At 45.7% G+C, this 14,200-nt stretch overlaps 1 protein-coding gene across 1 annotated transcript; it reads left to right on the forward strand.

Annotated features, from left to right (window-relative positions):
- Positions 1-434: 434 nt before the first annotated feature.
- Positions 435-2,038, forward strand: LOC124688363 (glycerol-3-phosphate 2-O-acyltransferase 6-like). Its single transcript, XM_047222051.1, has 2 exons — positions 435-1,049; positions 1,139-2,038. Exons 1-2 carry the CDS (start codon positions 435-437, stop codon positions 2,036-2,038), a joined length of 1,515 nt encoding a protein of 504 aa, XP_047078007.1.
- The last annotated feature ends 12,162 nt before the right edge of the window (positions 2,039-14,200 follow it).

Below are 14,200 nucleotides of genomic sequence, written 5' to 3' on the forward strand. Positions count from 1 at the left end.
CATATTCGGAGTTAAGGAATCGAGATAGATTCTGTTATTCTGTTGGCACTCGGAACCGGAATTAAGTAGTAATCTCTTTGCGATGATAATTCTAGTCTGACTCTGATTCACTCTTCTAAGTTCTACCGCGAGCGACTAGGATTTACGATTCCGTGTGGTTGTCTAGTTGGCTGGTATAATGATGGGATATAAACTGAGGGCTGGTACCCTGCAATTATCTTGGTGTTGAGCGGCTCACCAAACAAGACCCATGTCGTCGAGATCGCCATCGCTAATCGCCATCCATGGCTGCTCGGCAGTTCAACCAGCACAGAAACCAACTCTGTCGCATATAGCTATATAATTAGCCCAAATCTTCTCTAGGTTGCAGTTGCACCCACGCGACCGCGCGCGAAAGGACTCCGAAAGCGCGCGTGACAAGACAACAGACCGCCATGGCGCCGAGGTTCCCGCCGGTCTCGGCCTACGACGCGTCGCTGCGGACGCGGCGTACGGCCGCCGCGGACCTCGACGGCACGCTGCTCGCCTCCTCGTCGGCGTTCCCATACTACTTCCTCATCGCGCTGGAGGCCGGGAGCTACCTCCGCGCGCTAGCGCTCCTGCTCGTCTCGCCGCTCCTCCTGGTCCTCTACGTCGGCGTCTCCGAGGCCGCCGCCATCGCGCTCCTCGTCTTCGTCTCCTTCGCGGGCCTCCGCGCGCGGGACGTCGAGGCCGTGGCGCGCGGCGTGCTCCCGCGGCACTACGCCGCCGGGGTGCGCGCCGACACGTGGGAGGTGTTCCGCGGCGCGGGCGCCGAGCGGCGGGTCGTGGTCACCGCGTCCCCGGCCGTCATGGTGGGCGAGTTCGTGCGGGAGTTCCTCGGCGCCGAGGTGGCCGGGACGGAGCTCGAGACCTTCGCCGAAGGGAGGCGGTTCACGGGGCGGATCAAGGCCGTGCTCGTCGGCAAGAGGAAGAGGGAGGTGGTGGAGAAGCTGTTTGCTGGCGGGGATATGCCGGACGTCGGGCTCGGCGACCGCGAGAGCGACCACGACTTCATGGCCGTATGCAAGGTACTTAAACCGTCGAATGCAATTCAAAATTTCCTTTCTTTAATTCAATATCATCCAGCTGCTGACTCATTTGTTTCCCGCGCATGCAGGAAGCTTACATGGTGCCCACCGACAAGCGCGCGCCGCGGGCGTCCCCGGACTCGCTGCTGTCCCGCACCATCTTCCACGACGGCCGCCTCGTACGCCGCCCTGACCCGCCGCAAGCGTTCTTCGCGCTAGCCTATCTCCCGTTGGGCTTCGTCGTCGCGCTCCTCCGCGTCTTCCTCAACCTCCCCATCCCGCCCCACCTTGTCCACCACACCTACGCGCTCATGGGCATCCGCCTGGCCGTCCGCGGCACGCCTCCCCCGGCGCCGTGCCCGGGAACGCCAGGCTCCCTCCTCGTCTGCAACCACCGCACCGCGCTGGACCCCATCATCCTCAACATCGCGCTCGGCCGCCCCGTCACGTGCGTCACCTACAGCGTCAGCAAGCTGTCCACGGCAATCTCGCCCATCCCGGCGGTGGCGCTGACGCGGGACCGGGCCACGGACGCGGCGCGCATCGCGGCGCTGCTCGACTCCGGGCGCGACGTTGTGGTGTGCCCAGAGGGGACGACGTGCCGGGAGCCCTTCCTACTGCGGTTCTCGGCGCTGTTCGCCGAGCTCACGGACAGGATCGTGCCGGTGGCGCTGGAGGCGCAGCAGGGGACCTACTACGGGTCGACGGCGAGGGGCTGGAAGTTCCTGGACCCTTACTTCTTCTACATGAACCCGCGGCCGGGGTACGAGGTGACGTTCCTGCCGGCGCTGCGGCCGGAGGAGACGTGCGGGGCCGGCGGGAGGAGCGCCGTGGACGTGGCCAACCATGTGCAGCGGGTCATCGCCAAGCAGCTCGGGTACGAGTGCACCACGCTCACGAGGAAGGACAAGTATATGAAGCTCGCCGGCAACGACGGCAGGGTCGCTCCGGTCGCTGGGCCGGGGTCCAACGCCAAAAAGCTCCCGTGAAACGCGCGCAAATCGGTCCATCTAAATATATACTTCTGCTTGTAGCAAAACCTTTTTATTTTTAAATATGATTTTCGAATTATTAGAAGCGTACGTAGTGTTGCATTATCTTGCCTAAATCTCTGCAAATGGATGGTCAAGTTAACTGATGATTAATCGAAACCACAAGGTCTCCAACCAAAATATTACAATTTCTGGTAGGTCAGTATTGTCAAAAAATAAATTATTAATTCTAGCCTCTGGCTAACTAATACTACAGTTTTAATTCTTTCTAGGTTTTAGAAAATAGAGGACAAACTTCTTTGTCCAATACTTTGAAAAAAAAAAACAGTTTCATTCTGTTTTTTGAACAGGGGAAGGACCCAAAGGGACGGTTTCATTGATACTTTGGCTTTTCAAACTACTATAAGGCTAGCAAAGTGTTGTTAACTACTTCATTGTTTCTCAAAATACCACGGTTTTATGTAACCATGTATCAATTTTTGTGTGTATGTAACATTGGTCTCCAACATTTTTTCCTATAGTCTGTGAAAGTCACGAAATTATGCTGCAAAAAATTCCACCAATGGTGCAAAATAATCCTGAATGTAACATATTTCTCCGTGCATGTAACATTTTTGAAAATGCGACATAGTTTTGCAATATTTCTCTACAATATACCAACATTCTTTTACTTCCTCGTGTAACATTATCAGAACACGCATGTAACATTGGTGCAATTTCTCTGCAAGATACGTTGAAAAATAATTGTACCACTTTGTTCATACTTACACAATGAAAATAGTGCACATATGTAACAAATCACAACATCGTGTGTTTGAGCAATATTTGCAGGTTCTACCTTTAAGGGAGAAGCACTATCATGACTGGATTGTACCCTTCAATGTGGTTCAAATCGATGGTGATGCTACCGATATCCTTGCAAGGTACATTATCATCGCGGAGACGAAGACGTGACTAAGAAAAACCACAAATTCTCTTCTTTATTGTGTATCTATCTCTACTATATGTAGTTCTGTCTATAAACATGATGTATCGGAGATTTGGTACCATACTTTCATGAGAGTTAAGCTGAGCACACATCTGATGTTGGTACTACTAGTTCGTGTGCGAAATAAGATGAACATATATGACTAGAAACACAAGACGTTTGCGACCGTACGAAATACACACACTTATAGAAGAGAAAAGTCGTTTGCGAAGGCCATCATATTCGTACAAGGTTGGATAAAAAACATGTGGGAAAGGATACCCATCACACACGGTTAAATAAACCGTGTGCGCTCTTTTGGCATATCGTCTACCCTTGCATAGTGAGGGGTATGTTTATCGTGTAGGACATGCCATTTCAGCTGTGTGTGATGCTCTGATATGTACTAGTGTGTGCTCCATAGTGTTGAGAGCTAATTGTTTTCTAGATGGAAATCCCTTGAAGGCTAAGTTGAAAAGTGAATCCTCGTGTACATGGAAGTGCATCTTTCTTTCACATTTTTCTGAGATGTTCGAATTTTCGGCCAAAATTTGACCAATTTCTAGACAGAACGAAAAATGTCAGTTTTTTGGTGCAAATCTGCACATAAATGTATCAAATTAGAATAGTATACTCTTTTTAGTGATTTTGATTTTCTGTAAGTTCTACAGATTTTTCTGAGAAGTTCAATTTTTTGCCAAAATCCGAAATTTTTGGATTTTTGGCGCCCGAAACACCAAAAAGGGCGACCAAAATCTAAACACAGGGTTATTTAGGTCAATACGAAGGTATAAACTGAAATACGACTATTAACTGAACCGTTTTCATGTTGTATTGCTGAAAATGACATAGAAAGAGGTATTAAGAATTGAGAGTGGCATAAACACAACTTTAGTTTTTGTGATAGCATTAACACAACTTGTGAATTGAGGAGTGGCATAGAACCAATCCACCCTTTATCGTCTTAGGTCTTGTTGACAGTACTAGAGTTTCTAGAAGATTAATGTATTAAACCTTTTTTTTTTGAGAAACACAGTACAAACGCAGACGCTCACATACACGGGCATACACTCACCCCCTATGAATGCACACACGCACACCCTACCCCTATGAGCACCTCCGGAAGACTGAGCCGGCGGATTGGATCTTGAAATTGACGAAGACACCTCAGGCGCCTCGCTGTCGACGGGAACGTCGCCTCCCGCTGAATGAATATCCCGCCTTATGAGACACACAGATGTCAAACCTGGGGTTTGAACTCTGGTGGGCTGGAGGGTACAACCACCCTCCTAACCACCCAACCTCATGTTGGTCTCATTAATGTATTAAACCTTAAATCCTCATTTATGTCTAAAAGCATATTTGGTACTCCCTCTCTCACAGTTTATAAGGCATGCGCGTACCCCTAGATCGCAAATTTGATCAAGTTAGCATTAATTATATGTTATAAAAATTATATCATTAGAAAGTTCAGATGTTCTATTTTCTAATGATATAATTTTTATATTATATAATTTAAATTATATAGGTTAAATTGGTGATCTAGGGGTACGCGCGCGCCTAATAAACTGTGAAGGAGGGAGTACTATTGAGCAAGTTTAATATTCGCTTAACTTTTTTTTTAATTTTGTGTATTCTGTTCAATTTTCAGTACTCTACCCTACCTAGCTAGTAGATTAGAGATAAAATTTTGTAAAAAACAGATAAAGATAGAGGTTTCACCTCTAGAGTATTCTCACTAATTTCAAAAAAGAAAACTCTAGTGCCAACCGCCTTACTTGACACGCAAACAAATACCGCAGCGGATGGAGCGGAGAGAAACCAAATCGGCGACATGAGTCCGCAGGTGCTCCTCATCTCCGCCTTCTACGCGTGGATGTTCCGCTCCGGCAAGGTGCGGCCGCTTCCTCCTCCTCCGTCACCGCCACGGCGCTCCAGCTCAACCTCATCGGAGTACCGCCTCCGGGACCTCGGTATCGCCGGCATCTGCCGCGAGATCCTCCGCGTCGTCCTCGCCCGCCCCCCGCGCTTCGTCGGCACCGTCGTCACCCTGGCCCTCCACGTCTCCGCGCTCTCGCTCGCGCACGCCACCCTCGTCGCCCGCCTGGCCGACGCCTGGGGATCCCGCTGGGGCGCCTTCCTCCTCCTCGCCCTCCTCGAGGCCGCCTGCCTCTGCCTCCTCATCGTCCTCTCGTGCTCCACCGCCTCCTCCTTCGCGATCTCCGTCGCGTCCTTCTACTGCTGCGCCCACGACGACGACCGCGCCCGCGAGGCCCTCGTGGAGCGCCTGATCGAGGAGGCCCGGTGCAGGCGACTCGCGGAGAACGTCTTCGACGCGCTCGTCGTCGTCATGCTCTACACCGGCGCCGCCGGGGCCGCCATGCTCGCGCTCCAGTGGGTCGGGCACGTCGCCGCGCCGGGAGCCCGCGCGCTGGACTTCAGCCACGCCCGCGACTGGTTCCTCGCCGGGCTGCTCTACATGGGCGCCGACTACCAGCTGGCCGCCGTCGTGTCGGTGCTGGAGCCCGACCAGCGCGCCAGGAGGTGCTTCGGCAGGAGCACCGCGCTCCTCGCCGGCAACTTCTGCGCCGCGGCCGGCGTCTTCGCCTTCCTCGTCCACTGCTTCGAGTCCGTGCACGCCGTGTTTGGGTCGCTGGTCCTCGACGGCAGGATGGGTCTCGGCTTCGGCCTCCAGGTGGCCGCCACGCTTGCCATGGTGGCGGCGCTGTGCGCGGTGCTGGTGGCGGCGCTGGTGGCGCATCCAGTGATCTACTTCGTGTGCAAGGCTTACCACAACGAGGCCGTCGACCTCGGACTAGGAGAGCACGAGCCAGCCGACAACAACAATGGCGTTCACTAGGATACCATCATATCTACCCAGTAAGCGTTTGTTCAAATGCCTCACCCGGAGTTTTTTTTTTTTTTACTTTCAATCTCGAGAAAACTCTTCCATGTCTACCATACCGGCTAATGGTTTGTTTTACAACTTCACAAGTTCACCTAAAACAAGATCATGTCTCATCCCAGTGCTTAACATCGTTTCATGCTTGTGTATGAGGAACTATTGAACTGATTAATTGATATTCAGTAGGGTCACAAGAAGCCCTAAACCCACAACACTGTGAGAAACTACTGAACTGATTAACTGAAATTCAGTGAGGTTATTCCGCTAATTTCTTCGGGTCAGCCTCAAGTCCAGAAGCCCACAATGGGGGATCGAGATTCTTATAGTTTGTTCTGCGTTTTGTATGCTGGAAAAGATGACGCGGAATTATATCAATAGGTTTTTATTTATGAATACTCCCTCTGTTCACTAATATAAGACGGCGTTAGCATTTTTTAAGATTCATCTATTTTGGTATATATCTAGTCTATTTTTTCTGTGTAGATTCACTCACTATGATGTGTATCTAGTGCAAGGCTTAGCACAATGAGGCCGTCGACCTCGGGTTAGGAGAGCACGAACCACTCGACACCAACAATGACGTTCGCTAGGAGATCACAACCTGTGCCCAACAAGCGTTGTCGAAATGCCTCACCGGGAGTTTTTTTTTCTCCTTCCAATCTCGAGAAAACTCGTCCATGTTCAGTCGGGAACTGGTTTGTTTTACAAGTTCAGAAGTTCAGGTAAAACAAGATCATGTGTCAGCCCACTGCTTGGCATCGTTTCATGCTTGTGTGTGAGAAACTAGTGAACTGATTGACTGATATTCTGTGAGGCTATACCGTTAATTCTTTGGGTCATGTTCCTCTTATATATCTCCCAACTCGATCTCCAAGTGGTGTGGGCATGGTCCTCTTATATATCCCTATTAATCTTGATGATGCCAGCATGAGTAAGGAGGACCCAGATGTGTGTGAGAAACCTTTTGCAAGACGTTCCATACACTCTTTTACATAATCAGATGGTGCGAAGTAGAATATTTTCTCTGCCCAGAAATCTACCATTACCTTCCAGGGAAGAACGTTGTCCGGCATCCGCTCGAGCTGCTTTCACCTCTCATGAATGTCCTGGTCTTCCTCTAGTTATTTGACTTTTCATATTTCCCTGTTGCTTAAACCATGGAAGGTTTGACCTCATTTTAGGCCCAGACACAGACAATCAAAGAGCCCGCGAGCAATCTACTTTTAGAACCAATTAAGAAATGCGGTATGCTGTCGGAATGGATTTGTACAAACTGTCAGTGTGTATCTTACTGTTTTCTTTTCATCCAGATTAGCTAGTCTTAGGTTTTCTAAATCATTCATGGCTTCGTAGGACTTCTTATGAGCACCTGGGGAATCTCTAACCAAGGACGCTTTGGTTTATCACTTCGCGTATGGCAAATGTTGTACTCCTGTCTCAGAAGTATCCTGGAAGCAATTCAGGTGCAGACTGCATCAAGTGCGCGCAGTATTTTGACTCCCCATTTGCTCGTGTCGCTCTCATCAATGGGTTGTAGTATCAGCGTGAGTAAGTTGGGCTTGAAGCCCAACTCAAAGATTCCTGAGAATCGGCGAAATTGTGCATCTGATCCGACCGGAAGCGCCCAGTGACCTTTGGGGATCCCTGCAAAATAGATAATAGCAAACTTTTAGATCCAGTAGAGAAACAAACTTACAAGTTCTGTAAGTTTTGTCCTAGGGAGTCAAATTTTGCAGCGCATGTTCTAGCTAGAGAGGCGGTGGATAATCCCCAAATATGGAAAGATGATCCACCTGAGTTTATCATTGATGTAATTGCAAACGGTGTATCTGTGTTTCCCAAATTAATATAATCCGCAGTGGTGGCTTTCCCTCAAAAAAACTTACAGGTTTTGTAAAATTTTGAAAAAAAATCGGGCACATAAGAGTCGAGTTGAACTTATTCATGTAAATTTTCATCAAATGATATGAATATTGCTATATTTTTCTAAATGATGATATAATAAAGTAAGTTTTTCGGTAAGCTTTGACTTAGCCCTGGTGTGACGTCACTTCTGACACAAGTTTGGTGTATGTTAGAACTTAGAAGACTCTTGCATGAATCACGAAATGGTCTACGGTGTGACAGGGCTCCAAAAACTTGTTGTAAACTAATCAGCTACAACCAGATATACAGTTTGTGGATGTGTTGTTAACCTAAGCAATGTGAACAACAACTTGTTCTTCCTATTTCAGTCACGGGATCTCCGATCAAGAAGGTACCCGTTACTTTTGTGGTGTAACTTCAAGTGAACTTCATTCCACGTCCACATTCTCTGGGTAAATGGATCCGCGGTAAATGGATCCGCTAGATTTTCTCAGTTATAATATAATTCATCATAATCACTCCGGAGTTCTTCAATTTTCTGATTGTTTTCAGCTGCCACCGAGCATGTTTGATGGTTTTTGCATTGTGCTTAGCACTCCTACTCTTACTGTCTTAGACAAAACTGTTTTGTTATCTTGATGCATAAGGATTGTTGATTAGGTCCTAAAATATTATTATGATGCTGAAACTTGTTTTGAATATGTGTTCAAAATTACTCAAAATGTGATGGTTTATATCATGCACAAAAGAGTAGAGGTAACTCTCTATCTCTCTCTCTCTCTCAAAAACAAAAGTGTTGGCAAAACGATACTGAAAATCAACATAACATGGTAAAGGAAAATTCATCTTCTTTGCACCCACTTGATAGTCAGCTAGCGGACAACCGGCGAGAGTGGAATAATTTTTTTACGGGCAGAGAGTGGAATAATTGTATCTAGTGCAAGATTTTACTGGCATATTTAGAACTCGGATAGTTTGAGCCATATATGGACATCTTGTCAAATTTTGAGTAGTATATATGGAGTTTCCTCCAAAAATTATTTGTGTTTACATTTAAAAAATAACCTTGCAAGACTAGTAAAGACAAGACTGGACTACATTAACGGTGTTGTGTTCATTTCGGTCATCAAATTCTCAAGACAGATCTTTCGGTCCCTAATCTCTAGTCTATGCTCAACTCATATTGAAATCATGATTTGTAGGTAAATTTCACACATAGAGAGTTATAAAACGATCATTTAGTACTTTTACTGTGCATTATATGTATTTGGTTTTTCCGAGTTTAGGTCATTGGTCTTATCGAATTTAACACATGTAGTATACATCAGGTCTCTCATTTAGTCCAAACCCTAAAACCGTAAATCGCCAAATCAACATGTCTTTGTACGGCGACCCGATGCCCTCTATGCCATCATCAAGGTCTACCCAAGTCAATCGTCCAACACCTTCAGCCCTTCTTCTCTACCAAAGTTTTGGATAAAAGATAGGGGAACAAAAGGGAGCATTGTGCGACTTTTGTATGGGTTTCCTCGTAAATATGGTATATAGTTTTCGGGCCTATCTATACAGGACTCAGGAATGCGTTACACTCTTTGATAGGTTTCTCAAAAAAAAAAGTATTCTTCATTGAACAAGAAAGGGTTAAACACACATGGAAAATAAAAAAGAATATTAAACCGTCGCATGGCTAGGACACGTGTCCTCCTCGGCGGATGCCACATGTGCCAAATTCGGCAACAACCATGATTATAATGAAAGTGGAACCCAAACCACAGTTTAGAGAACCAAAAACCCTTTTTATCATGTGTTCGCGGGCCAAAGAAAGTGCACCGCGTATCCTTCCATATTTTCCCACCATTTTAGTGAGCACTTAGCTAGCTTATGATACGTTATTGATAAGGAGGCCGTGAAGCATGCATTTTTACGCTTCCTTCTCTTTTCCTAGAAAGCGACTGCCGCACGCACGAGTACATGACTTTCTTCTCTGTCCAACTCCGGCGTACAAACGCAGCACTAAAAAATAGCGCCGCCAAAATCGTATGCACGTTCCGGCGGCTAGTTTTCAAGCTTGCAGGTCAAAAATTCCCATCTTCTTCAATCCCATTATTTTTTTGCGAGTAAGTGTGAGTGAGTGACTCCATGTGTATCAGGAAGAGTTTAACACACCATGCATTCAGTGGGTACTGACATCACGCGTTGCATTATACTCCATCTCTCACATATATTTGCGTGACGTGCCGTGCGTACCAACATGCTAAATTACCAATTAATCTTCTTGCATTCCGTTCAGTACATGCATCTGCTTTAGTATGGCTGGGTCACTGATAGTGTTTGCGTGGATTGATGATAAGGAGTTTTTCGATAAAGGAAGTTTTATTACTTTAAAAAATAAAGTTTTATGTTGGGCACTGCCTAACAAAGATGTACACGGCCGCACATAATCAAAGTGTACAAAGAAAAAAGAAAAAATGAGCAATACAAATAATCATCTCAGAAACCGTAAAGACGCATATGGTGATGGATGACCAATTCGTAGATTACGTTGTCCTCATTGTTGGATAAAAATATCCATGTCATATCCTCCAATCATGTAGACACCTTCATAAACAGCTCGCGATGCTTCACACGTTGTAGAGACGACCATGATGGAGTGTAGTTGTGCACCGATAGATAATCTGCCTGCGAGAAGATTTTTAATCACTACAAACCTTATCATTTCTACACATTCATAGCGACGAAATAACGGCAAACGATCCCCCTAATAAGTAGTTTAAACCTATGATCCACACCATTTAGCTAAAACCACATATATTTGCAACGTTGTGGTGGTTATAAGGCAGAACCTATTTGAATAACAAATTTACACGAGAAGAATAATTGTTGATAGTCTTGTCCCGATGACAGAAGACACACATATTACCTCCATGCCAATTACATCTTGCAAGGTTGTATTTAGTGAGGATTACCCCTTGAAGAAGAAAACGCACAAGAATCTTAGTTTTTAGCGGAATCTTCATCTTTCATTTTTTTTTGTTATTATCCACAGTGAATTTACCACTCTCATGCAAATTTCACTGAAACTTGTCAGACCCTGCGTCAATTGGACCAAATTCAGAGGTTGTAGCACCATATTACATGATGCTAGTCTAGAACCAACGAGATCTCTTCCGAATCACACTTGGTGGGGATGTTTTCAACACCTTAGCAATCATATCGTTTTTGTGGCGCATAATTGTACAGAGCTGGATATTGTTCCCGGACCATGGTGTTGCCTTTCTTTTCGAAATGGGAAAACTCCCCGGCCACTACATCAATAGATGCATACAACCTTTAAATTTATTTAAAAGTTTCAGCAATTCAAAGTTTTACTATCATGGATCAGTCAAGGTTGAGACATGATCAACCATCGAAAAATGGAAAGCAACAAAAGCTATCCAGTTTGAAGCCTACTCATATGTCGCCATCTAGTAGCCTAGAAATTGAAGTTCTATGCAACCGTCAGCAGCCGGTTGCATCTAGTAACCATAGACTCGCGCTGATCCTCTGGGAGAGGTATGCCCATAATTTTATCCAATGCGCAACTCGTGGAACCTGCACAAAATGATTTTCCTTTTGTATGTTAAACACAATATCATTCCTACATGTCCATATTGACCAACATAAAGTTAAGACCCCAACACGTATCCTAGCTTTACCATCCACACCATTTAACCATTTAATAAACATATTAGTAACATTAGTTGGTGGTGTTATGTTATAAGTAAAACCATGGGCCATATAATTTGACCGTGGTGTTAACTAGCCATTTATCCTCCTAGAACCTTATTTCGAGCCGTTGTTAACAGAACACGAACCATATGGGAAATTTTCTTCGTCGCCATTAGCGCAGCCTAGAAGTGCTACTCACTTGGTTTCCAATAAACCCGAGACAATTCACACGAGCCTATGTACTTTCTCATTAGAAGAGTTTGCCACACCCCATCTTTGATAAGAAGATTGAAAAACCGTTTAACTAAGAGGGCTCTGTTCTTGACCTTGAAGTCATGAATCCAAGTCCTCCTTGACCGTTAGGATGTCAAACTAGATCCATCTTGACATCCGATATTTATTTTTCTCGTTATTTCTAACACAAGTACTGCCGTGTTAGCTTGCTTAACCTCACGGCTCTTGGAGCTTGTTTCATTTAAAGAAATTGCATATATAGTAATATTGGAGGATCCTATTCATAACAAAAAAAATACTGTAAAGCTTGTTTGTGTTTGTAGGATTGGAAATCATTGGAACTTTTCTTATAAGTTACTTTTCATGTAATGTCATAGTAATATTTTACTTAGATCGAACGGCATGAAATTTTCCTTCGTATAAACACTACTAGGAAAACCATTATAGGTAGAAATGTATTCTGTGGCGCACCTAAAATTGCGTGCTCCAGAAAAATATTTTTGTGGCGCATATAAAAATATGATCCACATAAATTTTAAATTTCTATGGTGCATGTAATACTGGTGCGCCACATAATTGTGGCTTTCTGTGGCGCACGTGGATGGATGCGTGATACGTCTCCAACGTATCGATAATTTCTTGTGTTCTATGCCACATTATTGATGTTATCTACATGTTATATGCACACTTTATGTCATATTCGTGCATTTTCTGGAACTAACCTATTAACAAGATGCCGAAGTGCCGATTCTGTTTTCTCGCTGTTTTTGGTTTCAGAAATCCTAGTAACGAAATATTCTCGGAATCGGACGAAATCAACGTCCGGGTTCCTATTTTACCCGGAAGCATCCGGAACACACGAGAACCGCCGAGAGAAGGGGGCGGGGCCACCACACCACACCCCGGCGCGGCCAAGGGGGGGCGCGCCCCCTAGGGTGTGGGCCCCCGGAAGCCCTCCTGCGCCGCCTCTCCGCCTATATAAAGCCCCCGACCTAAAAACCTCGGGGCGTTCGACGAAAACCACGAAACCTTCCGGAGCCGCCGCCATCGCGAAGCCAAGATCCGGGGACGAGGAGTCTCCGTTCCGGCACCCTGCCGGAGCGGGGAAGTGCCCCGGAAGGCTTCTCCATCGACACCGCTGCCATCTCCACCGCCATCTTCATCACCGCTGCTGCTCCCATGAGGAGGGAGTAGTTCTCCATCGAGGCTCGGGGCTGTACCGGTAGCTATGTGGTTCATCTCTCTCCTATGTGCTTCAATACAATAATCTCATGAGCTGCCTTACATGATTGAGATTCATATGATGATGCTTGTAATCTAGATGTCATTATGCTAGTCAAGTGAGTTTTACTTATGTGATCTCCGGAGACTCCTTGTCCCACGTGTGTAAAGGTGACGAGTGTGTGCACCGTGTGGGTCTCTTAGGCTAGATTTCACGTGAAAACTTATTCACTCGTTGAATGGCATAGTGAGGTGCTTATTTATATCTCTTTATGATTGCAATGTGTTTGTATCACAATTTATCTATGTGCTACTCTAGTGATGTGTTATTAAAGTAGTTTTATTCCTCCCGCACGTGTGTAAAGGTGACGAGTGGGTGCACCGTGTTAGTACTTGGTTTATGCTATGATCATGATCTCTTGTAGATTGCGAAGTTAACTATTGCTATGATAATATTGATGTGATCTATTCCTCCTACATATGCATGAAGGTGACAGTGTGCATGCTATGTGTGGTGACCCGGCATACCACTGCATGGTGTAGTATGCAAGTCTGATATAACACCAATGAAACACCGTTCCACTAGTATTATATCGCTCAGAGTGGTACAACAGAAACATATGCGGGTCCAAGGCATGTCTATAGAATTACAACATTGATTACGTTACATAAGATCATCACAGACCTCCTACTTTACAATGAGGTAAAACCGCAAATAACTCCGGAAGAACGACTCGTAGACTAGTCTTATCACGAACTCTATTTGTAGAGTATTTAACTAGCTACAGAGGCTAGGAATAGATTCTAGCTAAATAGGAGCTAAGTTTAGGAAGCTAGTTCCTTTCTATTGCTAATCTAGGTTTCTCCTTGTTGTATGTGGTATCTGACTCCTCTGACAGGGTCCTGCCTCGTGAAGTAGTTGTTGACTCCTCGGCCTTCGAGTTGCACTGTAGATCCTCCTTCGATGCCTCCATATCTAAGCGAGGGATTTAAGAGTGGGATGAGTACGAGCGTACTCAACAAGTTCATTATAGGAAAGAGGTGTTTAATGCACTAGCTACAGCATTAGACCAGAAAGTCTAATACCAATGCAAGTTTTCATAACCATTTCTTCAAAAGGTTGCTTTTATTCAAAAGAACTATGTCCGTCAGCCTTCACCGGTTTACTAGAACTTCATGGAGCTCCTTTCCGGCCGCGTTCGCAGTTTCCATATCCCGGAACGAGGAGTGACAGGTCACGGTTCTTTACACTCTGCAG

Source organism: Lolium rigidum, chromosome 2 (genome assembly GCF_022539505.1).
Source record: "Lolium rigidum isolate FL_2022 chromosome 2, APGP_CSIRO_Lrig_0.1, whole genome shotgun sequence".
NCBI lineage: Eukaryota > Viridiplantae > Streptophyta > Magnoliopsida > Poales > Poaceae > Lolium > Lolium rigidum.

Bases quoted from the DNA above. Each gene is read 5' to 3' on its own strand.
- LOC124688363 (XM_047222051.1), top strand. From the start codon at position 435: ATGGCGCCGAGGTTCCCGCCGGTCTCGGCCTACGACGCGTCGCTGCGG. The intron at 1,050-1,138 runs GTACTTAAACCG...CCGCGCATGCAG, and splicing joins ACTTCATGGCCGTATGCAAG to GAAGCTTACATGGTGCCCAC.